General features: G+C 40.9%; 1 protein-coding gene across 1 annotated transcript in view; it reads right to left on the reverse strand.

Moving 5' to 3' along the window:
* Window positions 1–26,477, reverse strand: part of COL28A1 (collagen type XXVIII alpha 1 chain) — a gene marked incomplete at both ends in the record, with an annotated part of 147,374 nt that overhangs the window by 35,206 nt on the left and 85,691 nt on the right. Inside the window, 2 exons of the mRNA XM_080936233.1 lie at window positions 20,777–20,845; window positions 23,981–24,049. Of these exons, the coding sequence (XP_080792359.1) occupies window positions 20,777–20,845; window positions 23,981–24,049 (138 nt within the window). The remainder of the gene's footprint in view (window positions 1–20,776; window positions 20,846–23,980; window positions 24,050–26,477) is intronic.

Below are 26,477 nucleotides of genomic sequence, written 5' to 3' on the forward strand. Positions count from 1 at the left end.
TGCTCTCAGGGTAGATATTTGCCAGGTTCCTCTCTTATTATTAACCTCAGCAATCTTGTCTACATCTGTGACTTCAGTAGTGGCCCTATAAATGACAATTCTCTAGTCCTTATAGTCATTCTTATCTCTAAAGTCCTGGCTTTTTTCAACAAATGGTGTTGGTTCAACTGGCAGTCAGCATGCAGAAGAATGCAAATTGATTCATTCTTATCCCTTTGTACAAAGATCAAGTGCAAGTGGATCAAAGACCTCCACATAAAACTAGGTACACTGAAACTATTAGAAGAGAAAGTGGGGAAGAGCTTAAAACACATCAGCACGGGGAAAAATTTCCTGAACAGAACACCAGTGGTTTAATACTCTAAGATCAAGAACTGACAAATGGGACCTCATGAAATTGCAAAGTTTCTGTAAGGCTAAGGATACAGTAAAGAAGACAAATCGGCAGCCAACAGATTGGGAGAGGATCTTTACCAATCTTACATCTGATAGAGGGCTAATATCCAATATATACAAAGAACTCAAGAAGTTAGACAACAGAGAATCAAATAATTCTATTAAAAATGGAGTATAGAGGTAAACAAAGAATTCTCAATTGAGGAATACAGAATGGCCAAGTAGCAACTAAAGAAATGCTTAACATTCCTAGTCATCAGGAATCAAAACAATCCTGAGATTCTACCTCACACCAGTCAGAATGGCTAAGATCAAAAACTCAGGTGACAGCAGATACTGACAAGGATGTGGGAAAAAAAGGAACACTCCTTCATTGTTGGTGGGATAGGAAGCTGGTACAACCACTTTGGAAATCAATCTGGCGGTTCGTCAGAAAACTGGACATAGTACTACCTGAAGACCCAGCTATTCCACCCCTTCAACATATACCCAAAAGTCCCTTCAACATATAACAAGGACACATGCTCCACCATGTTCATAGCAGCTTTATTTATAATAGCCAAAAGCTGGAAAGAACCCAGATGTCCTTCAACAGAGGAATGAATACAGAAAGTGTGGTACATTTACACAATGGAGTACTACTCAGCTATTAGAAACAATAACTTTATGAAATTCCTAGGCAAATGGATGGAACTAGAGACTATTATCCTGAGTGATATAACTCAGTCACAAAAGAACACACATGGTATACATTCACTAATAGCCCCAGAAAGCTCCGAATACCCAGGAAATAATTCACAACCTTATAAAGCTCAAAAAGAAAAAAAGGCCAAAATGGGGATGCCTCAGTCCTTCTTAGAAGGGAGAATAAAACACTCACTGGAGGAAATACAAAATCAAACATAAGAAGAAAAGACCATTCAGAGGCTGCCTCCCTGGGGATCCACCCCATATCCACAGCCATCAGCACCAAACCCAAGCTGATGCCATGAAGTGCTCAGTGGCAGGAATCAGATATGGATGCTTCTTCAGAGGCTCTGCCAGAATCATACATATACAGCTGAGCATGCTTGCAGCTAACCATCGGACTGAACAGGGGGATGCCAATGAAGGAGCTAGAGAAAGGACTGAAGGAGCTGAAAGGGGTTGCAACCTCATGGGAAGAACAACGTTATCAACCAACCAAACCCTCCACAACTCCCATGGACTAAAACACCAACCACTGGGCAGACATGGAGAGGCCCATGGCTCCAGTTCATATGCAGCAGAGGATGGCATTGTCTGGCATCAATTGGAGAAGAGGCCTTTGGTCCAGTGAAGGCATGTTTTCCCAGTGTAGGGGAATGGCAAGGCGCTGAGGTGGAGAGGGTGATTGGGAGAGGGAACACCTTCATGGAAACAAGTGGAGGGGGAGGGAGGGGATAACATTTGAAATGTAAATATAGAGAATATCCAATAAAATAATTAAAGATAAAATAAACCAGAAAGGCCTAAAAAAAAAAAAAAAAAAAAAAAAAAGTACGGTCCTGACTTATCTTCCTGACTGCTTTCTAGAGTTTTCCATATGCTAGCTACTGCAGATCCAAGCCTATCAAAACCAGAAATTGTACTGTGTAGTATCTTCTGTCCCTCATGTGCCCACCCCTTAGTCTCTCAGGCTTGCAGATTCTCTGTGCCATGACCTCTGTTCTCTCCGATCACTCTTTTCTAATAGATGTGTAAGGACTGGCCTTCCTGAGACATCCACACTGTCTTCTCTCATTTGTCGTCACTCCAGGTGTGACTAGCATCCCTCATATCAACCTCTCTCATACCATGAACGTCATAACACCCCTGGATGTTCATAGCCTGTCCACCCTACTTACTATAAATTGCCAAAGTAGAAACTATTCATCCTGCCTTGTTTACGTTCTGAGGTACATATTCCAGATCCCAATACATCATATAGAACAAAGCATATATATGGTGGCTGGGCACCTTTTTATAAAAGTTGCCTAAAGACCATATATTCTAAACTCCATCTTATTTAACCTCATAAACCATATAGGTATCTGTATGCCTCTTAGGTCCATTAAGAAAAATTTCTGGATAAAACTTTGAGATGCTAGCTGATCATAGAGTACCCAGACCTAGTGGATACATCCATAACAAAACAGCTGGAACTCAATGTTCAAGGAACATCAACTAAGACTATAAGAGCCAGAGTGCCAAACACTCTGCTGTGTCTACTAGCAATGACAGAGAAACCCAGGACACCTCAGAAACAGGGCTGCCTAAACCAGACCAGAACAAGGACAACTCTAATAGACATGCTAATGCGGAGGGGAAAGGTCATATGGCTCCACCCCTAGAAAAGGAAATGTTGACAAGTCCAGGGATGTTGAGCTAAGAGAAATAGTCTTCTCCTAGGGAGGAGCTCCCAAATTGTTTACCCAAAACCAAGCGGTCATCAGTGAAATCAAGTACGTGCATGCTATGCTGAACAGACTGAGCAGGTTGGTAATATCTAGGCAACAATATTAAGCAAGAGAGACCAGGAAATTGAGAGAAAGCAAGGTAGAAAGAATGGGTAGCCTTGGAAAAAGGAAAGGAATGAAGGAATATGATGTAATTAAATATGAAAAAGAGACAATGAAATAAGAATGTATGAAAAATCTCAGCAAATATCCATTTGTGAAGAAGATATTTACAACCATGTTCTCTAGGACCAAGATCTAGGATCATCTGTGAGTAGATCCTATAGTTCTGTTGCCTTCTGGGACAGCAGAATAAAACCAGTAATTGGTGTTTATGAGCTACCAAATCCACGGTGGCTTGGAGCACGTTCTGCTGACTGCGCAGGCTACTTAAGCAGCACTGTAAGGAAAGCAGGAAGTGCTGAGCCACAGCCACTACCTGAGCTGCAGAAAGTGGAGCCTCATAGCACTTACTCAATCCTGGTTGCATAAGTTTGCTGAGCAAACAGATCTATGACATGCTTTGTGCTTTTCAAGACGCTCGTCTTTGTTCCACAGATTAGTTCGTTTGCACACAAGAATGAACACAGAAGCACTGGAAAGGGCAAACCCTCCTCATCATGATCTTGGAGAAGGCTGAATCGTGACCTAAAAAGACATCTAGGTCCTGTGTGAGTACAACTTTCTCTCACTGTAATGAAGTGCCTGAGATACACATTTACAGAAAGACAGATTTATTTTGACTCGTGGTTGCCAAAGTTTCAGAACATGATTTGCATCTTTTGGGGTCTAAGGTAGCAATGAATAATTTCATGGATAGCAAATGGGGGAGCAGACATCTCATCTCTTGACAGATAGGTGGCAGCAAGAGGAACAAGACACACTTCTCAAAGGCATGCCCACCTGTGGCCTACCTCCTCCTGTTCCTCTGGAAACTAACTCATCAGTGAATTTAACCCATTGATGTGGTTAGCACTTTAGTTTTCCATTCATTCCTTTCTCAGGAACATGGGGACCTAGGGACCATGCCTTCAATACACAAGCCTTTGGGGAACATTTTATACCCAAACCATAATAAGCCCAAAACCTAGAACAAGTGAGTGGAAAGGGGGTCTTCACAGCTGTGACTAACATAAAGTTCTTCAGACAAAGAGATTATTCTGGGTTGTCTGGGTGGCTCCTAAGTGTAACCATAAGTCCCCCTAAGGAGAAGCATTTGAAGAGCATGAGGCCAATGGTAGAAACAAAGTCATTGAGAAAAAGAAGAATCCATTGACTTTACAGATGGAGAAAGGTGCTGTGTACAGTAGAAATATGTATCTTTTCTTAGGGAAAACTAGAAAACAGATTTCTCTAAACCCTCTTGGTGTTATCCACATTAGGATTCATTTCATTCTTATGGGCTTTCACAACTATAAGATTGAAACATGAGTGGTAGTCAAGCTGAATTTGTGACAATCTGTTACAGCCACCACAGGACAACAGCACAGTCTGAGGCCATTCCTCTCTCTTGTGGCAAAGCAGACCATAACAAGAGCATTCTGTGTTAGATCATCAAGAAGCAAGTTAGCTGAAAAGTATTATTACCATGAAGCTCAGGCTGTGTCATGAAGCTAAGGAAGCCAGGAACAGAACTCAGGTTGGTTTTGCATTTTGCAGGCCAGAGCTCCAAGCATGAGCAGTTTGGGGTAATACTGTTTTCCTATGGCATTTTATTCTTTAGGAAAAAAAGCAATGCTGGGAAAAATACCCTCACCCTAAGAGAAAGAGATGATGACTATCGCAGCTTTGCAAGATGACTGGAGACTGTAGGAAAGCTGAGTGTCAATATTTGTGATGGCTTGGTTATCATGTGTCTCCTGACATCTCCTGTAATCCATATTGCTACGATAACTCTTACCCCTATATTTAAAAATGGAGCCCTCTACAGTGAAGTACAAGGAGCTTCAGAGGCCCCTTTGAATTAGAACAGAAAGATATTCATACTGTGCAATCTGCCAACACCCACACACTACCAAGAAACAAGAATGTCTAAGTTAGGCTGTTGTTGCTGCGATAAAACACTATGACCAAAATGCTCTCTGGGGCTGCTGTAATAAATTGCCACAGATTCACTAGTTGAATATAACTCAGAGCTAGTCTCTCCTGGTTCTTAAGTCTGAAACAAATGTAGAGGACACAACAGTTCATTCCATTTTACAGCATGTAGTTCATCCTGTAGGCAAGTCAGGGGAGGAACTCAAAACAGGAACTTGGGGCAGGAGCTGATGCAGAGGTCGTGGAGGGGTACTGCTTACTGGCTTGCTCCTCATGGCTTGTTCAGTTTGCTTTCTTACAGGACCTCAGATGGCCAACTCAGGGGTGGTGCTCCCCATGGTGAGAGGGACCCTAGCACATAAATGTTCATTAAGGAAAATGTTCACAGACTTTTCAACAGCCAACCTTATGGAGGCATTTTCTCAATGAGGCTTTCCTCCTCTGAAGATGACTTTAAGCCGTGTCAAGTTAACAAAGAGAGAGTGACTACTGATGGTTTACACCCAAGACAGAAATGGTAGGGAAGCAGGGAGGGAGGGAAGGAGGGAGAGAGGGAAGGAAGGAAGGAGGAAGGGAGGAAGAAAGGGAGAGATGGGGGGGGGGACAGATACCAAACTGGTCATTCTGTTCTTTAAATTACTTTCAGAGAAATAGCCAAACAAAATTAAAAACATATACAACACCATGGTACGTGCCTTTAATTCCAGCACTTTGAAAGCTAGCCAGAGCTACACAGAGAGACCCTGTCTCAAGCACTATGGGCATCGCAGTAGCACGTACATAACGCAATACAATAACCAAGAGTAGGATCACACTGATAATGTATGCCAGTAGAAGAGCAACAGGTAATATATCCACACAACGTAATGTTATTTGATTGTAAAAAAAGACAGATGATCTTTGATAACTTCATGCTGCATAAACTATGGCCACAGAAGTTCGCACCTTGTAATTCAGTTAAGATAAGACATACAGAAGGGGCGATTTATGAAGAAAAGAAAACTAGTGGTTGCCAGAGTGGATGACTAAATAGGAAGGTGAGAATTAACGGCCACCAAGGAGCACGTGCTTTATTTTGCTATTACGAAAATATTCGAAGTTAGGTGGTGATGACAGCTGTGAAGTTATGTGAGCATGGTAAAAAATAAAGGCTAAGAATACATTAAAGGAGTGGATTGCTTAGCATGTGGCTGAGTTTCAGCAATTTTTAAAATAATTAAAAAAACATTCTAGGGGCTTCTTTTCAGCTTTGATTCACATAGTTTGATTACATAAGACACACCTATTCATCTTGTGATAGTAGGAAATCCTGGGCCCCACAATCTGAGTCACTTCTCTGAAAATGTCTTTCAGCATTCGTTTTTTTTTTTTTTTTTTTTACATACCCTTTGGGGATTAAAGCCCTAGGGAGACTAAGTAAGTATGAAAAGGCCTTCTGACCACCTCTTCCTGTATGTGACCCTCCAGCTTGCTCATCCAGATGCACCTTTTCCTCTCATTGAGTTCAGCACAGGCAGATTTACTCACACAGGAGGAAGCTGTTCTCTTGAGTTTTGCTGCAAAACTCTCCTAGGTTTTCCAAGTTGACCCCTCAGTGACAGATGATTTGCTAAGCCGAAAGCTTAGATGAACGGACAGCATCTGAGCCAAGTGAAACACAGAACCATGAAAAGACCCACAGAGTCACAGATTATTAACCCCTTAAGGAAAATCCATTCCTTAAACTTGGGATTTTTGCCACATTGTGCTTGCTTCAGGGGTAAACCGTGAACTTTGGAGGAAGCTTAACAGTAAAGGCAACAAATATATAGGTGATGAAATAGCACTCCCCAAATTTTTTGAAGCCTATAAAAATATTTCTACTTCACAGATAAAATGAGTATCCATCTCTTCCCAGTAGACCACTATAAAATATACATGGACTTGGAGGGTGTCCGGGTTACGTTGAGAGAAGAATCAAGTTGGAAACCAGGAAAACATTCCACCTATATGTGAGTCTGTTCCTGAATTTGTAACTAAGGACTCTTCCAATTCTTTCTATCTGCTGCCTGGGTTTCTAATTATAAATATACAAGCCCTGAGGTTTGACGGACCAGGAACTCGAGAAAAAAATATAATAATCATTGCTATATGGAAACATTTTGACAAGATATAAAATTCTTCCAATGAGAGTCTCTTTCCTATGGTTCTTGTTTTAAAAATCTACCAATGCCATAATAATATTCACCCTTAATCCCAACACTCAGGAAGCAAAGATAGGTGGACCTCTGTGAGTCCGAGGCTAGCTTCAGCATGTCCTAGGCCAGCCAAGGCCACAAGGTTATATAGTGAAACCTTGTCTTAAAAAGAAAAAAATGATTGAGTAACCACAGCTCTAGCTGCTTACTCTGCGAAACCATTGATTTTGCACATTTTCTGACTTGATTAAGATTAGTTCCAGTTTCCAATTTCATCTGTGAACTACCAAGGTTAAACTTTAATATTGTTTCCTCCTAATGAAGCTAAAGCTGGCTGTGATACTGGGCCCATTTTCAATAAAAAATGATAAATTATAAACATGTGCTATGACTCCGAAGGAAGAGACTCCCTTAAGAACATGAATTTAGTATTACCAATTCCCAGTCCTACTTTACATACTAACCACTGAAATAAACATAGCCTATCACTCTATTAGCATAGGAGAGCATGTGTGTAGCAGACATCTCATATTTAAAGAAAAATGCTTTTAACTGAAGTTTAGAGAATTAGACTATTTGTACTTATAATTTTCACCATGAGATGAATATATAGATAAATGTTTGTGTGTATGTGTAATTTTTATTTATTTATTTAGTGTGTATGTGTGTGTGAGAGAGAGAGGGGGAGAGGGGGTGGAGGAGAGGGGGAGGGGGAGGGAGGGGATCAGAAGACAAATCATGGAAGTCACTTCTCTCCTTCCAGCACTCAAGTCCTAGGGGTCAAACTGAGGTTGCCAACCTTATTGGCAAACACTTTACCCCCTGAGACATCTCACTGCCCCCACTCTATGTTTTGATCTTTTCATTTAATGAAAAATGGGTTTTATGTGTCATAGACATTTCTATTGCCAGTACTTAAACCAACCAGTGCCTAGCACATAATAGGCGAATTAAAATTTGCTCTGAAAGATGCTCAGAATTAAAGATGCTGCAGGAAGTTGTAAGGAGGACGTGGTCCTTTTGTAATGGAAAAGTGCTTTATGCCAGGTATACATTAGGTGCTCTAGATCTAACCATAAAACAAGGTATCTGCTGTCTTGGCATCTTGTGGTTATGGAGAAAATAAACATCTAGAATATGGGAAGTCCTATGCTAGAATTATCTGAAGTACCATGGAAACTCAAGCAGAGTGCAGGCTTAAGGAGACAGAGGCTTCCAAAGAGGTACCATCTACCAGGAGCCCTGATAACTGGATGAGAGTTGCCTGGGTAATGTAGGGAGCTAAGGGGATCTCCCCAAGAAAAAGGATCATCTTACACACAGAACTGAGACCAGGAAACCTGAGATCTCACAGCGAACTTGAAGGTGCTCAGTAAGACTAGATCTTCAAGAACCAAAGCAGTGGGGAAGACGCAAGAATGGACAATCAGGTGAGATATGTACTTTACTTATTTTTGAAGCTGCTCTTTCTCATTGAAAATACGACACATAGAGTGTTCGTTGATGACCAAAAAAAAGTTAAATACATCTTCATTTCAGGAAATCCAAATATGACAGGTGGAACTCTTGTTAAGTGTGCCCTACATCTGGTGATTTTGCTGACAGCATCTCAGTATTTGATGATCATAAATTGAGCAGAGATAAAAAGTAAGAATCCAGTTTTGTTCTTGGCAACTGCATATTAAAATGCACATTCAGGTTAGGAGCTTTGTTTTGTCTTGCAGTCCAGATAGAAATTTAGTCCAGTGCAGCTCAATAGAACAAAAGCCAGTGGTAGATATGCATTCTGATTTGTGATTTTAGCATCAATTTTCTCATAATACAGTGTTCTCTTCTGCATGTTTCAACTTTTAGGTGTAGGGCATTACATTGAGATCCTTTCCTAAGGAGTAATAGCTGCTAGATCTTCAACTACCGTTCGCCATTGCCTAGACTCCTTAACTAGCATCTATGTTGCAGTCCTGACCCTGTGACGGTTGATCTTCAACAGAGGATTACAATGCTCTATGACAGAAAGTCAGATGGTATCACAAATTTGTTCAAAAAACAGCCAGTGGGTCCCAGCCTCACTGTTCAGTAAAGCCAAGGATCCCACAAGCCTAAGTGGCTCCATGTCCTTTCCTATCCTCTGCCATCACTTCCTGGATGGCATTTCCAGCCCATGCTGTTTTTCCCCTTGTCTCTGCACACTCCAAGCATCCTCCCACCTATGGAAATGGCAGAACTTGTCCTACATCCTGGGATGGCCATTACCAGTTCCATTCGCTTAACATGTCCTCCCGCTCTTCCAAGTCCTTACCCTTATCTCTCTTTTCTTGTCTTAAGAGCTTTCATCTTCAGACATCTGTTCTAACGTCCTTACTTATTATATTTATTGCTAACAAGGTGCAGTTTCCATAAGGTCCTGAATCTTTACCACTCTTGATGCATCAAGAACCTAAAATGGAACCCGGAATGTTATGCACATTGAAGAACATTCATTGAATGAAATATATACGCACCAGAAAAGCACAGCAAATGTAATGCTGACTTTGTAAAACCACCCCACTAAGGTAATTTAGAAAGGGAAAACAGATGGAAGGACTGAGTAAGATTAATTTCTTTGTAAGACTAGCATAAAATCTGCACGGGAACTATTATCTCAACTAAATCCATTTTTCAAAATCAACAGAAGCCAGTTGGGGAGCTTTGAATAGAGACAAGTATTCCAATAGCTGAAAACCCTATTTTCTCCATTGAAGGAATAGCTTCATAAGCCAAAGCAGAACTTTTAAAAGCTGCTGTCTGTGCCTTTGCAGAGGACTGTAATGAATGTGTAAGCACTGCTCTTTAAATGTCAGCTCTACAAATAGGAATTTGTCCCTTCCCAGGGCCTAAACCTTCCTAAACAACCACAAAGTCATGAAACATCAAAGAAGCCATTCCTCGCTGTCTCATTTCCTTCTAATGAACTAACCTCAGATGGCCCTGAGAAGTGTTAAAATAAACAATATTGAAAGATCTACCAACAGGCAGCTACTGTTCTGTAATCTATCAGTGATAGGTAAAATTGTGGTCACAGGAATCTTTATGAGTTGGGTCAATCCAGAATTTACTGAATGTATACCCTGTGACCATTGAACAGAACTACACCAAACAAACAGATCCAATAACCCTCAGGTTTATTCCCAGCAGACAAGGACATTTCTCTTTTGCTACATTCACTGTGATAGATTCTGTGGCCATGACTAAACCTTCAAGAAAGGTAACTCCTTCTTCCAAAAAAAAATTATTAGTCAGTAGGCCAAGTGTATCTACCCAAAAGACCAAAGTAATTACATAACTAAAGACCAGGATACAGAAAAAAATATTTCACAAGTTCAGATATCCCTAAAAGACAGAATTCAGTAATTGTTGAGTTAGAGTATATATGAGTAACTCATTTTGAGGGTCAAATAGCATAATTACAAGAGAAATATTAACACTTTGCATGCAACCTCTATATGTTTATTCAATAATTTTTTGCTTCATTTACTCATCAAGCAAATATCTATTACTGACCAACCACACACTGGATACTATTTAGGTCTAGGGACTGAAGCACAGATCAAAGAAATACAATCTTTCTTCTCATGATTTCCTTTTACTCGAAGAAGACAGGTTATAAATCAAATGAAACAAATAAATATTTTCAGAGGGCGATACCATCATAAAAACAGTAAAGTGAGACAATAGAATGACCATGAATTCTGTAAAGAGAAGAGTATGTGGTCAGGATGGCGTTGCTATGGACACCATTCTTCAGCTAAGGCTTGTATGAAGAGAAGGAGCTTGTCATGTCAAATGCCAAGGCAGAAGGAACAACAGAGCAAAGATTCAAGAGAAGAAGTGAGTTTGTTTTCAGAACGAGGATGAAAAACCATGTGCTAATTCTGCTGGGTGTGGAAACCAAGAGACACAAGGTCACATAGGAAACAGGATCCGCTCAGAACAGCTTCTAGTTGTTACCATTGCTTACTTTCTCTTTTGAGAAATGTTCTAGGCCGACAATGGCAGGGTTTTAATTGAGGAAGAAGTATAGAGTAAATTCTTTCCCTGAACAGATTTTACACAGCTAAGAAAGATTTTCCAGGGAACTGGAAAACAGACTAGAAAAATATTAGTCATAGTACACTGTGACTCAAAGATGAGACAAAACATGAAAAGGCAAATAGGTATGTGAAGGTTCAACCGGGGAAAGAAGGAGGAACCCACCCCCAAAAAAGCCATAGAGAAAACGACAAATTACCATGAAAGAAACAGACAGATGGGTAACTTCTTCAGGACGATAATAAATACCAAATGTCAAAGAAAGTTCTTGGCAAAGGGAGAAAAAGCTATATAGCTACCTCGAATCTATACATGGAAGATGTGTTTGAAGAAAGTTACAGAAGAAAGGCATTTTCAAGTAAGACAAGCAGAGAGTTGTTCTGATGGACCTGTTTTTAAGACGAAAGTCTGGGTTGTACTTGAAGTGGAAGAGTGGATCCAATTCTGGGATATAAAATGGACTAAGGGAAATGATAAATGCATCGATCAATCTGAATAAATACAATATTTTTCAAGAAATAAAATCTTGTCTTGAGGAGTTAAAATTGATTAAAATATAAAACAATAGTATCAGAGTAGAGTAGAGAGATTAAAAATACAAAGTTAGTAAAAGTGCCTTTAAAGTTTCCTAAAACAGATGTCCATATTTTCACCAAAAGTAAAAAAAAAAAAAAAAAAAAAAAAAAAAAAAAAAAAAAAAAAAAAATGAAAGAGAAGGGGAAAATACTGTGCAATTTCCAGACTAGTACAGTAAAAATTGTGATGGTCAAAAACTAACCTCCCTTATTTTTCTGTTTCCTTTTTCCTCCTTGTCCCTGCTGTGAGTCTCAAAGGCAGGCTTTAGTGTCTCTGTTTCTTCCTGTTACTATGCCTGGGTCATCTCAGCTTACCTAGAGCAGCGAGACATTGGTTCCTCCACAGTGATTCATGGTCCTCACCTGACTTACTCCAGAGAATCCTTCACAAGATGAAGGAGAGACTATTCCGGGATTATATTTCTGGTCGGCCAGCTTGAGCCACGAGTTCTCAATGATAAGCATTCCTTTGAAGTTTCTAATGACCTTGACCTGACACTTATTCCTGCCTCCTATGTTTATTTATATTTCAAATGAGAAACCATATGTGGAAAGGCCAACTACAGTAATCTAAAGATGTCTACAAGGACCCCGAAAGTTAGCCTAGATTGTGGGCTACTCACCAATTAGTCAGATAAGTTTGTAGTATGGCAGAATACAATCTTCAGCAAGCCAACGCAGAGGATGCTTACAAGCCTTTTAACATGTAAGTACAGCCTGGCTCAAGGTCAGCTTTGCCCAAGGCTGCCCTAGGCACCAGCTGGATCCTGCTGTAATGTAAATCTGGCTTCTCTCAAAGGTCACTCACTGCACTTGAGAAGGACAACTGCTTTTTATACTCCTGTCTCCTCTAGCGTTGGATTACCCGGGAAAGAAGCCAGCTGCATGCATCTCACATACATACGTCACGTGTCAAGTGCTAACATCAAGATGGGAATCCAATTTTGAGTTGTCCAGAGAAGTGTTCAGAAGAGCAGCTCTGAGAGCTGGAGAAGGCATTAGTTTCCTGACACTTAGGGCAGTAACACTTAAGCAAAAAGGTACGTGGGACTTGGAGAGCATAATACGGCCCCAGTTCTCACTAGGAGCTCCAGTCTCTGAGTGGTAAAGTACCTCTTAGCACGCTAAAAGGAGAGGCAGGGATATACACTAATAACTAACTACTGGGTATTCATGAGAGGAGAAAGTTAAACGCCTGTTATAGATTTTTTTTTTAATAGTAAAATTCATGGGCTATAAAGACAGTTACAGCCACTAAAAGAAATGTGTCCATGACGCTACCACACTTTGGCTTGTATGGAGGTTATCTGTTGCAAAAGTGAAAGAGATAAACTTAGAGCAGGATTAGGATTCCTTGACACCTTAGCGGACATGAGTGGATGGATGGAAAAAACAAGGTGGGAGGAGAGGAGAGAAAGGGGTCCCTCCTCCCATTTAAATTATACACTATCATAGCATGGCAGAGTTTTTAAACGCATACCTGCTCAAATTAGATATTTTATACATTTTTTTCTAGTTTGTGACATTATTTCAAACTTTTTTTTTAAACCTTTGGCGCTACCACACACATTGTGTCACTGCTTGTCTCTATGACCAAGCCAACAGTAATTCCGCATTTTTTTCTTTTTTAAATTGGGAAATTCTGTGAAACCTTGGAGCAGGGTACATATTGACCTTGACAAAAAAAAAAGTACTTTGAGATTTGATTTTTCTTTAAGCTTATTGTAGTGTAAAGAGTAGTTTGAGAAGCCAAATTAAGTGCTGGAAGCTATCGGTTCGGGTTTCACTCCCCTAAATAAGTTTGCTCGACCCATCTGCACCGGATGTGCTTGATCACATGTGGGTGGGAGCTGCACGGATAGGAAATAGGTTAAGATTCACTTTTAGCCCCGATTGGATGCAGGTGAGAAGTATGTAAGCAGAAAATGTGTCAGGGTGTATGCTTGCCCCTAATTAGACCTGCTGGGTAATTCAGTGAATTTTGGATTTGGCTTTTTTGAAGCCCCTGCAAAATGTGACTCGTGGCCATTTTTTTGGAAACCCAAAGATGGACCTGCCAGAGATTCATCCTAGTGTTTCATTAAAGTTTGCTTCAGTTTGGCTTTAAATTACGGTAGTGTTCTTATTCTTGGCTGGTGGGATTAACAATAGTAGATAATCAGATTGGTGTTGACCACTGGCCATTGCCCATTACTTGTTAACAGTGTAGAGACAATAACAGTGAACTGGCAGTGATGATTCACATCCCACAAAGGTGAGAGCTCAAGGCGTTCATCCCAGCTCCGATCTGGAGAACCGGCCACTGCAAAAGTAAACTGTGTGGGGCCTGGTGCTTCAGGTCTGCACTTCTAGCACTTGGGAGGTGGAGACAGAAGGATTCAAAGGTGAAGGCCATCCTTGGCTACATTGGTAACTCAAGGTCAGCCTGGACTATATGAGACTATGTGACATTTTTAAAAAGAAAAAAAAAGGAAAATGAAGGAAAGGAAAAGAAAATAAAGTTGAAAAAAAATCACCTAATAATATCTCAGATTTAGAAAGAGATAAAGAAAGAAGAAAGAAAAAAAGGAGGGAAGGAGGGAAGGAGGAAAGAAAGGAGGGAAGGAGGAAAGAAAGGAGGGAAGGAGGAAAGAAAGGAGGGAAGGAGGAAAGAAAGGAGGGAAGGAGGAAAGAAAGGAGGGAAGGAGGAAAAAAAGGAGGGAAGGAGAAAGAGGCAGAGGAGAGTCATCCTTTTTCCTTATGGTTGAACAGGCTAAAAACGAATTTGACCCAACAGGACATGCAGGTGTGAACTAGTAAGTGAAACTCACAAACGGTCCGTAACCAATCCCACTGAACGTCACCCTCACCCCATGATGTTAGCAACCTGACAAAATGCTATACAGCTTAGAGTCCAAGTGACTATCTTCTATCCAGTTTAGAAAATAATTGCTAGTATAACAATATGGGAGCGCCTTCACCAGGAAAATGGGGCACGTGAACGCTGAATATCACCATCAACTCTGCGGCCTCCTCCCTAGCCAGTTGTGTTTTGGTAAATATAATCCCCGAATACTGCGCTATGGCAACACTAAAACATCATCTGGTTTTCACCTGACATGGCTTAGCTAGTTCACCGAAGCTGTCCTCAAACAACCTGCCTCGGTCTCCTGAGTGCCATGATTACAGGTATGTACCAGACAGAAAGTATTATGTAAGCTGCCAAGAGAGATAAGCAATTAATAGTCCTATCTACATATGATGCTCATGACCCACAACAATGACCAGCATGGCGAGGTGCCTGTAAGGGTACAGTAAGTGACAGTCACATGTCAATGATGACCAGCCACTGTCTAATTAGACTTCAGGCCTCCTCAACAGGAGGGAGATCATGCCTAGTACTAGAAACCTAGTCAGTTTCCTAGGGCTAGTGAGGCCATGGATTTTCTTAGAAAATCTATTGCTGTCACTTTGCTGTCACTTTGCTGTCATTTTGCTACATCAGCATAAATCCTAACTACATTCTAAAGCCCATACCTAAGGGGGAGTGTGGCTACCACACTTCATGGAAGAAGGCTTTCTTTATGGCAAATGGAGACTATCACAGAAAAACCACTGAATGCAGTGTGGAGACCAATGAATCATGGGGTCTCACTACAGCACAGCCTCCTTCGTCTGTGGCTCAGGGAACACTTCCAAAGATGGGGCAGAATGGCTTTAAAAGCTGAACACCTGGAAGTCTGCTATGACACAGTTTATTATAGAAATGACTGCATAAACGACACTGGAATAATGCCAATATCAGCAGACATACTCACACAGAAGGGGGAAACCTTGTGGGGGCTCGCACCTCGACAGGAAACTACAGGCAACCAATAACAGCTGAACAGGGAGTTAGTCCCCCCTAGGCATGAGCTCCCTAATTTGTTAACTACTACAAAGTGGTCAGCCCTAAAGCTGTATCAATATACATACAAACAACAAAAACAGACTCAGCACATGGTACTTCTGTATTTGTTCATACTGACACATGGATACATGCATATGTAAAATAATGATGGAAAATAATGCAAGGGTTATGTGAATAGTCATTTCCATGTAGTTAATACAAACCAACAGAAACGCACCTAGGGAATCGCATTAACTTTAAACACAGAATCCAGACGTTTAGACCTAAGTTCCTGAATTCAATATGTCAAGCAGAAATAGCTGTCCATTACCACGGCCATGCTGGCTCACAAATAAAGACCCCACACTTTTCTGAATTCCCACGTGGTCCTAACCACTGACTCCTCCTTATCTCCCTGGAGGCTCTGTGTACCAGCTCTACCCTTTCCTCCTATAATGTTAGCGCTTGAAACTTTCCAAAACATAACCCTCCTGCTTCTCTTCCAGCTGCTGTGAAGATGTAAGTGTGCCATTTCTTCTCCCGGCCCTATGCTCCATGTCCCAGGCTTCCTCCAGCTTTTGACAGGAACTTAACTGACTCCAAAGAAAATCTCTACCCCAGTCTCTTCATACTGCTCAAAATAAGCAAGGTTACCAAGACCTTAATATGTCTTCTGTTAGACAAATGGTGGTCGAACTCAGTGCTTAAAAGTCTGAATACCATACTTCAAAGTATTAGGGATATCTGGGTACCCAGTTACCATGGAGATGTCTCATGCTTTCAGTTTTCTTCTGAAAGCATCAACATACTTCAGGGTAACAAATAACTTTAGCATTTTCATCTTTCCTAGAAAATGCCTATGTTTTATTTTATGATCCCTCACCAAACCTTCAGTTATTTTTCTTTTTGGTGCACAGTTTTCCTGCCTTGCTTGCAAGTAACTCAGCCATGTAACTGCAACGTCAACAACCACATTGTGAGCAGAGATAGTTTGTGTCACATCCTGGCCGGAATGTTCAGAAAGTACGCCTTATCATTGTATCTGCAGGGAGTTAGTGATCAAGAGGACCAGTCAATACCACTGGGGAAGCCAGAAATGGGAGACAATGTCCTCTGACACACTTCTTGGAAGAAAATTGCACCCTAACTGTAAATCCATACTAGACTGTTATGTGAGGTGTTATATACATTTTTGGTCAACAAAACACTGGAGCCCAGTGTAAACTATTGCAACCAATGTATTATATTTAAGGGAAATAAATCATTTAACTGCTAGAGTTCCAAACCTTTCTCATAGGAAATGGTATGCATTTGGCAGAAAGGGAAGGGAAGCAGAAAAAGATAGTTGTGATTAGCTGCAATTTTATAAGTTAAACATATGTATAAAATTATAGCTAATCACAATTACACATATATATACATTATATATATGTATATACATATATACACATGTACTTATTTGTATGTAATAGATGTAATATATATGATATATACATATCACATACAAACAAGTACATATATATTAGATAGATAGATAGATAGATAGATAGATAGATAGATAGATAGAGTATAAACAAGTACTTTATCCCTCTTATGGTACTTCATTTCAAATATACCTCACAGCGAGTTTAGGAGAGAATACTATTATCATCCACATTATTCAAATAAGGGAATTAAAGCATATATGCAATATTTATGAAGTAGAAAGGCAAATTCAAAACTTTTTATTCCATTGCTCAAGTTGTTTGAGTATCTACCCTTAATTTACAGGCCCCAGATGTCTGAGAGGGTATCAGTTATTCTGGGGACAGTGTGAGTACTGTAATAACTACTACTTGGCATCTCTATAGACGCTGGGGCCTCTGCCAAGCCTTGAAGTAACACATCAACACTAATAATCAACTTGCCAGGCCTGAAACCCAGCCCAATCACAGTACAGTCACAGTCTGTCAGCCGGGCTGGATCTGTTCTCCCCAGGTCAAAATGAAGAGCGGAAGCTGGTAGAACAGAGATGCATTCTCTCCACATACAAATAAGTGTGTAGAAAAAGTCATGGCAGAACTCTTGTGCAAACCTACCTCAGAAATGCTTAAAAATCAGGAAGCACTTTCAGGTATTACATTTACATAAAGACTTCCCAGGACCCTGAGGCAGATTCCACAAAGAAGCCAGCCCCTGAGCAGAAAAAAGAGCTTAGGGAGCTACCTCTGTCTGCTCCTTGCTTGGACCTCCAAATTGGAACATCTTGTCACCACATAACATGGGCCAATATTTGAGTGCCACAGTGAGGCTGAAGCAGACCTTCAGTGATCACATCTTTGGTCCTATCTTCCCCAAGGTTGAGAAGTTACAGAAGGCAGCAGCTCAAGCGCCAGTGTTGGCCAAGGTCCCCATCAAGACCCTTAAGCGGGTATAACAAAGGGTGCAGTGTCACTGGCCCATACACTCTTTAGGAAAATGAGGAACAATCGTGAAATGAAAATTTCTGGTTTCCATGTGAAATTAGTTGGGTCACGTGATGTTTTCTGAAAAATGTCTTACGAGAGGATATTTTCACTGAAGCAGACATGTGGTGTTTTTCTGGAAGTCACCTGAAAAGGGGGCACATGAAGTTTTCCTGGAGTCGATGCTTGAGAAAACATGTGATGTTTGCAAAGGGTATAATTTACCCCAACAGAGAGTGAACAGCTCTGTAAGACACTGGTTTGCCTTGCTATTCTTTGCTGGTCATCATTAATCTTTATTGATGCTGGTGTTTGCTGATGACACTTTGTGGTATTGGTTTACCTTGCCACTTCTTGCCGGGTTTCCTTTGTCATGACTTCATAGAGAAAAACGCCACCAAAAATCTTCTGGTTGTGTTCCAGTGGCTTCTTGCCACTTTTGCAGACTTGGGCCATTAGGCAGAGCCTTGAGGTTTCCTCTGGATGAAACTGCTATTTCTGATTTATTGGTGGTATTTATGAATAGATTGAGCTGCTGCTGCTAATTCTCGTAAACTAAATTGCTGATATCCAGACAACACAGATTGGATTTGCTCAAAAAAAAAAAAAAAAAAAAAAAAAAAAAAGCTATTTCTAAGCCAGTGCATATCCTCCTCTACTCTCTTAAAGTTTCATTTCTACTACTGGTGTGTGGTGGCCTAAAAGGGAGGTTAAAACATTGAAATACTGACGGGTCATAAAACAAAGATTTCGCTTATGTAGTCTTAAAATGCCAACTCTGTCTTTGGGGCCTCTCCCTTTGGTACAGACAGTCTAACTGTGGGCCAGGGAAAAGAGGAAGGAGTGCCTGCTGCTTGCTAGAAGCCAGGCAAACCAACACGTCCAAGGAGCTTTGTGAGTCAGCCTTGCAAGCAGCATCAAGTCACGACGCCAGATGGAAGATGATCACCTCCTCTTCTTGCCCATAGGATTTTATATGGAATGTGGCACTTTGGGATTGGGGTTTGATCCATGTCATGCCAGGTACTGTGACCTACTGTCACTCAAGGTAGTTGTAAACACGACCTGATCTGCAGGGGTGAACGCCAGATGAGTCATGGTTTGTGAGAAGACTAATTAAATGCAACACGGGGTGTTCCCGGATGAATACGGGAAGTAAATCTTACACAATAGAAGGAAGAAAAGGAACACTGGACTTGAAAATGAAGAAAATGAGCTCATAGCACATGTAAACTGAGCTCATGTGGGTGACAAGACCAGAGGTCTCACAGATACTTATGTCTTATATTTTTCTCATCTTTAAACATTTTTATTTTATGTATGTGGGTGCTCTCTACCTACATGTCTGTGAACCATGTGCATGTAGTGCCCACAGAGGCCAGTGGGATTCCTTGGAATTGGAGTTACCACTATGGGTGCTGAAAATCAAATCCAGGTCCTCTGAGAAACCTACCACTGCTCTTAACTGCTGAGCCATCTCCCCAGACCCATGTTACTTAAAAATAAAAATAAAAATAAAAAAATCTTACAAAAACTTCCGTAGAACATTACCACATTTCAAATATAGGATTTAAGGTTGGGGCAGCAATGTCATTTCTTAGCAAGCAGAGTTCCAGTCTCTTTCCCTGTGCTCATGAGTTATCAGTGACATGCTAGCTTGTCTTTGCTTAGAGACCCAGCTTGGCAGATGAACCACTGTTACATAAACTTTAGATAATGTGTTTGGATTGGAAGATGTAACAGCAGTTCAATGACTTTTGCTCTAGATTTAGTTCTGTCTACATAAAACTATGTTGATTAAGTCTAAAATAATTATCTTAGGTGCCTTCCATCTCTTATTTACCACGTTGTACTATTTTGAGAGTTGGTTTTAAATTTAAATTAAGGATGAAGTTCAGTTATTCAGCGTTATAGATTATCAGTTAATCTCTCTCACAGGGTAATAAAGACACACTGATTTGTTGCCAGAAGAACAATAGGTACGTGAGGCGGCGCAGTTTACAAAATAACTCGACGTGTTAGAAATAGAAAATTGTTTAAAATTCCATAGTAATTGGTATGTACTTACTGAAGCTTTTCTACTTCGATAAAAGGAAACTTCGACTTCCTCCTTGTTAAATAACCCTATTACGCCTGAGCAAAAAGAATGTATAATGCAGTGGGCTATGAATTCCAGTAGCAGAGGCTGGGGGCCAAGAGAAGGAAGGTTCACTCTGGCTGCTTGGGAGAACTACCTGGAGGGCTTAGCGAGTTTTCAAGCCCTACTTCAGAGTTTACATTGTAATTATCCATGCCAGGAGGGTACCAATATTATCCCAGAGACTCCTGCAAGCTAGGACTATCAACTCCTGCCCCTCGGACCCCCATGTCCCACTCTCTGTGTCTTCATATCCCACAAGAGCCCCACCTTAAAGCCCGACCTCCATCATGTCCTATCTCTAGGGCTGTAATAGACTGGAAAAGCTGCAAGGCAGATAGAGAGCGTACTGGTGGATAGGCATAAAATCCCCATTCAGCCCACATCCCAGAGATCATCCAACCACTGGACCACACAGTGCTTCACTAAGCAATGGTCAGTGTTTAGGAAAAGACCACACTTGTACCATTCTCACACTTCTGGCGGTTGCCTCTAAATCCCAGATGCAATTTTAACAGTGACATTCTCACTAAATCTGTATTTTGTAATGAAGCCGCCTATCCTCCTTTTCATTATCCTACTGACTTGGAGATGGTTCCAGTACAATCATTCACTTACTTTAATTCCTTGTGATGCATAGCCAGGGGGCCCAGGAGGACCAGGCAGGCCCTTTTGCCCAGTATCACCCTATGAAAAGAGGAAGAGAAATTGACAACAAAGTATAGACGGTGCAGGGAAGGAACAGAGACATCACTGCTCTTAGCTTCATTCTTAAACTCGTTAGGATCCTCTTGCCACAGCTCAGCTCCATTTCATTTAAGGCTGTGTTCTAAGCCTTCTTAGGCCATTTGAATTACTTACAAATAAACTTTACATACAACCGAAGTACAGGTAAAGAGGCAAAGAAGAGCAGCTTGAAATAAATGGAAAGAGAGGCCAGGAACTTCTGCTTGGCAAACCTAGACATTCCCATCCCAGCTTGCCCATGGTAAGTCCAAAGATCACTAATGCCAGATTCTGTTCAAATTAGAACATTCCAGACCTCCCAGAGTTCTCAGGAACTAAACCATCAACCAGAGCACACATGGAGGGACCCATGGCTCCAGCTGCATATGTTGCAGAGGATGGCACTGTCTGACATCAAGGAGGAGAAGCCTTGATCCTGTGAAAGCTCCTTTCCCCAGTGTTGGGAAATACCAGGGTATTGAGGGGGGAGGGATGGTTGGGAGGGGGAGCACCCTTATAGAATCAGGGAGAGGGAAATTAGAGAGGGGGAACCTGGAAAAGGGATATCATTTAAAATGTAAATGCATAAAATATTCAATTAAAGAAAAAGAGCACACTGCTCCCCTTTAAATGTGATTCTCAGTTCACAGGGAATGCTGTTAGAGTCGGTGGGGGAACTGGTGAATGGTCAGTTTATAAAATGCTTGCCTTTGACAAAAGTCAGTATATTTCTGTTTTTTTATATAAAGGTTGATATAAAACAATGGTATATGGTATTGAATATACAAGATTATGAACAAGTCAGTACTAGAATTTTTCCATTTTGTATGAATGTCCAAATTCATACAATACATTCTGATTATAATCCTGCCTTCCACTTCTCCCAGATCCTCCATGCCTACTGATAGAAAACACGAAACAAGTTCAGCATTCCCCAGTGTGTCTTACTGAGGAAAGACTTCTCAGGTGGGACCAGATTGGAAAACAGTATGTTCTGCCCAGTGGGTACCTCCATACACATTTATACCACCATGTGGCATTAAGTGATGGGAAGAATATGAGTTTAGGCAACTGTTACACTGTACATATACCAGTGTCCACACAAAGCTAAGGCTTTGTGACATCACTAAGTGTTATAACCTTCAAATGTACAGCCGACTGAAGTTTTGTCATGACCATACTAAAGCTCTCAGAAGTTTCATGATAAAGTAGTGAACCTTCGAGGATCCCAAGAGATCCTAAATCAACCCTGAACAGAACATGCTTTGAAGATAGGAACTTAAGGGGGCTGGAGAGATGGTTCAGAGGTTAAGAGCACTGACTGCTTGCTCTTCAGGAAGTCCTGAGTTCAATTCCCAGCAACCACACGGTGGCTCACAACCATCTGTGATGGAATTTGATGCTCTCTTCTGAAGTGTCTGATTATAGCAACAGTGTACTTGTATATATTAAATAAATAAATAAGTCATGGTTGGTTTTTCTTGCCATTATGAGAAAGCTTTATTTTTCTCAAATTGTAAGGATGATTTTTCATCACAAAAGTATTTTAAAACTAAACATAAAGGTGAGGGTGGAGAAGAAAAATGGATACAACTTCCCACTGACAGTGACTACTGTCATCTTGGAATGATCTTCATCTACATATTTGACTCATGATTTTCAAAACTGGTCTGCTGTTGGATGAACTCAAGGAAGGAAAAGGATTAAACCTCGAGTCCAGGTAAGAATGGGGTCTCTTGGCTCAAGATTTTCCTCCCCTGTCTCTAATAAATTCACATGAATTTTGGATGTGTCTAGACCTACTTAAAAATCTGAATTTGTAGTGTGTGGGTTCATTGGCACCTTTTTCGCCCCAATTACGACTTAAATCTTCTTCATTTGTTATTTTTTTTAACAAACAAAAGATATACTTCTTGAATAATCAAATGAATAACTAGAACAGCGTCTCAAGCTCTACACCACTGACTTGCTGATCGAAATAAAGCTGTCCTGTTCAGCTGGAAGTTGATTAACAGCACGTCTGAGCTCAGTAAATGTCACTATCATCTTCTGTTGACACAGCCCAAAAATGTCTCTAGTTGTGAGATTGTTCAAGTAACTCCACTAGAGGCTTTGGAGGGAGATCAAAATCAACTCAGGGAGAAACACTGGGTCAGAAGAATTTAAGAATTTGTAAATACTAGGCTAGAGGAGATAAGTAAGAGAGATCCACATAGAAATAGAGGCAGAGGGCACCGAAAGAAACTCCTGTCACCTTGTATGGGCACAATGAAGCTTGACCTTTACACCACAGTCAGAAAGAGTGGCACAGGACATTCAGAACACATGCTAGCCAGTGACTTGTTAAAGGGCCACTGAAATCACCTCTGGCCAAGCAGAGATGAGTTTTTTCTTTCAAGGCAGGGGATCTAAATGTAGATCAGTCTGGACTCAAACCCATTGTGTAGCACAGGTAGACCTTGAATTTGTAGTATTTCTGCCTCTGCCTTCCAGGTTCTGGGACGACAGTTACATACTACCATGTCCAGCTGTGATCTACTTCATGACAAAAGAGCCCAGCTCCCAAGAAACCTGGAAACAGTTAGAACACTTTGCAGTGAAGTTGAGAGAAGTTAACTTTCTGGTTTCACAAGGGAGGCAAGTGTTTTAAAGATACTGCATCTCACATGAGATGCTATCAATAATCCAGGAGAAACTAAGTCAACAACAAATGCAGGTTTCATATGAAGTAGCTGCTTACAGGTATGGTGCTAATTTGCTGTCCCACCTCAGACATGCTTGGGATGACAAAGTGTTTCAGAATTGAAATTTTATACATTTGGAATACTTGTTTGTATATAATGTCTTCCTCTGGAGACAGGACACATTTTCAAACTTAGAGTGCATTTATATTTCACACATACCATCTATGGAAGCCCGAATGCATCAGGATTTGACTGACACTCCTTACAAGGAACCAGCTGTGGACATTCCACATGTAGTCATGCTGTGGTTAAAACTTTCTAAGTGTGAGGCATTTCTTGTTCAGGGTTTTCCAGTTAGGAATGTCGCAACTGGTACCTAGTGGTCACTCACATCAGAGACCTGATGACTCACCTTTGGTCCTTGGATTCCTATACCCCGAGGCCCAGAGGGACCTGGGGGTCCTCTGACCCCTGGTTCTCCCTGAAAAGACACAATAAATAACAAGTTAGCAATTTTTTAGAAAGTCTTACAGTATATAACCTTTCCTGTTGAATATACATTTTCAAAGAATAGATACAAAATTTTAAAGCCCTTGAATTTGACTAAGATATTCATTGAGCCCCTTTAACCTCAATCATATTGCCATTCTAACATTATGAGCTCTCTTTACTTTCTTCTCGGCACTAACACAGTCTTTCCTGATAAAGGTTCTATTTCTAATCAATCCAGTTAATTAACTTCCTGGCAGCATTCATGCGTGCTTCTATCAGAGCTTGCTTCTCTAAAGTTTGAAAAAGTAATTACTGTGTTTTTAAACAGAGGAGGAAAGGAAATATAGAGATAAAAAGTGACCATAAAGAGCTATATCCACATCCTGATTGAGCTACTCCTAGTATTGCAGCAAGTAAAACTGAACTATTTGACTTGTGGGTTGAGTCCGATACTTGGGCCACAGGGTGATTATGTGCACAGGTATCCTTCTGTTTCTCCAAGGTGTGACGCTTTAGGGCAGGTCTGAGCCCTGGAATTATACCTTTCTCAGATGGCAGGGTTAAAGACACAAACAAAACTCTCTCCGTCCTTCAATTTAATGTTAGGATATGTTAGGATTGTGCCAAGTTAATGCTAGGACTGTCGAGGGTTAACATCATTTAATACCCACAGCAATCCTCTAATTACCATGCTGACTTGTTTACCTAATTTTTCTGAACTTCAGCACACTCGACAGACAGGTGGAAATTAATATCTACACTTCTTAGAGATAGGGAATGAAGTGAATGATTCATAAGGGCCTCCCACGGGGCACACACAGTAAATGTCAGTTCACTACACACCTGCTTTAATTAAAGAGGAAACAACTAAAGTTTTCCAAGTCTGCACAGCCACTAAGAAGAGGTTGGGCTTAGCACACTAGAAAAGCAGTAACCCTGAAGAGCTATTACAGCCTCTTGGGCAAACAACTCAGCAGTTTCTTTTAAAACCAAATATGTATTTCCCTCCTGACCCAGTGATTTCATTGCTGAACATACATCTGATGAAAGTAAGAGCATGTAACACCCAAAGTCCTGCTTATGAGACTCCTTGGCAGAATTATTCATAATAACTCAAGACCAGAAAGAACTCAATGTCCATTGTCTGGAGGAGGAATAGACAAAATCCTGCAGGAAACAAACTCTGGATTCATGCTATAATACGATGCCCTTCAAAAACATTGCTCTTCTTGACAGACACTATATACTGTCTAATTCCATTGATGGAATGCCCAGAAGAAAACAAATCTATAGAAACAGAAACATAAATAAACTAGTAGTTGCCTGAGGCCAGGACTAAGGACATGATTTGATTATACATAAATGTGGGGGGGTTATAGAGGTAAGGAAATCGTCTAAAACTGTGAAGATAGGTGTATTGCTTGGTAAACTGGTAAGCTGTAACTAGATACCTGAATAGAAGGGCCAGAGAGATGGTTCAACGGATAAGGCACTAGTTGGTCTTTCAGAGGACCCAGGTTAAGTTGCCAGCATCCTCATAGCAGCTCACACTCGTCTGTAACTTCTGTTCCAGGGCATCTGACACCCTCTCCTGGCCTCCAAAAGCACCAGGCAAACATAAGGTACACAAGCATGCATGTAGACAAAACATCATGCGCGCACGCGCGCCGCGCGCACACACACACACACACACATAATTACTTAAAGTTGTTTGTTTTTCTAAAGAAGATTCAGAATCAGGCTTTGGACCTGTATGTTCCAAGATCTTTGTCTTTATAAATGCTAATTCAATTAAAATAATAATCTGGGTAACTCTACAGCTCACTCTTTGTTTTAGTCAGGGTTTCTATTCCTGCACAAAGCATCATGACCAAGAAGCAAAGTGAGGAAAGGATTTATTCAGCTCACACTTCCACACTGCTGTTCATCGCCAAAGGAAGTCAGGACTAGAACTCAAGCAGGTCAGGAAACAGGAGTTATAAAGATGCCATGGAGGGATCTTACTGGCTTGCTTCCCCTGGCTTGTTAACCTTGCTTTCTCATAGAACCCAGGTCTACCAGCCCAGGGATGGCTCCACCCACAATGGGCTGGGCCCTCCCCCTTGATCACTAATTGAGAAAATGCCTTACAGCTGGATCTCATGGACACATTTCCTCAATGGAGGCTCCTTTCTCTGTGATAACTCCAGCCTGCTTCAAGTTGACACAAAACCAGCCAGTACACTCTTTTACTAGCTCAATTCTCTCTACCTTGCCCAAGGATTTATAGACATGGTTGCTAAAAGAAAGGTGGTTCTGTTTTCTTCAGTGGGATAGCCATCTACAAATTGCCCAAGCTCCTTTGAATAACTCTTCACTCAGGCTCCTGTAAGTCTGATCCTATTAAACCCATTGGTGTTCCGAACTACAGTGGAGAG

The sequence above is a fragment of the Micromys minutus genome (assembly GCF_963924665.1).
Source record: "Micromys minutus genome assembly, chromosome: 23".
Classification (NCBI taxonomy): Eukaryota; Metazoa; Chordata; class Mammalia; order Rodentia; family Muridae; genus Micromys; species Micromys minutus.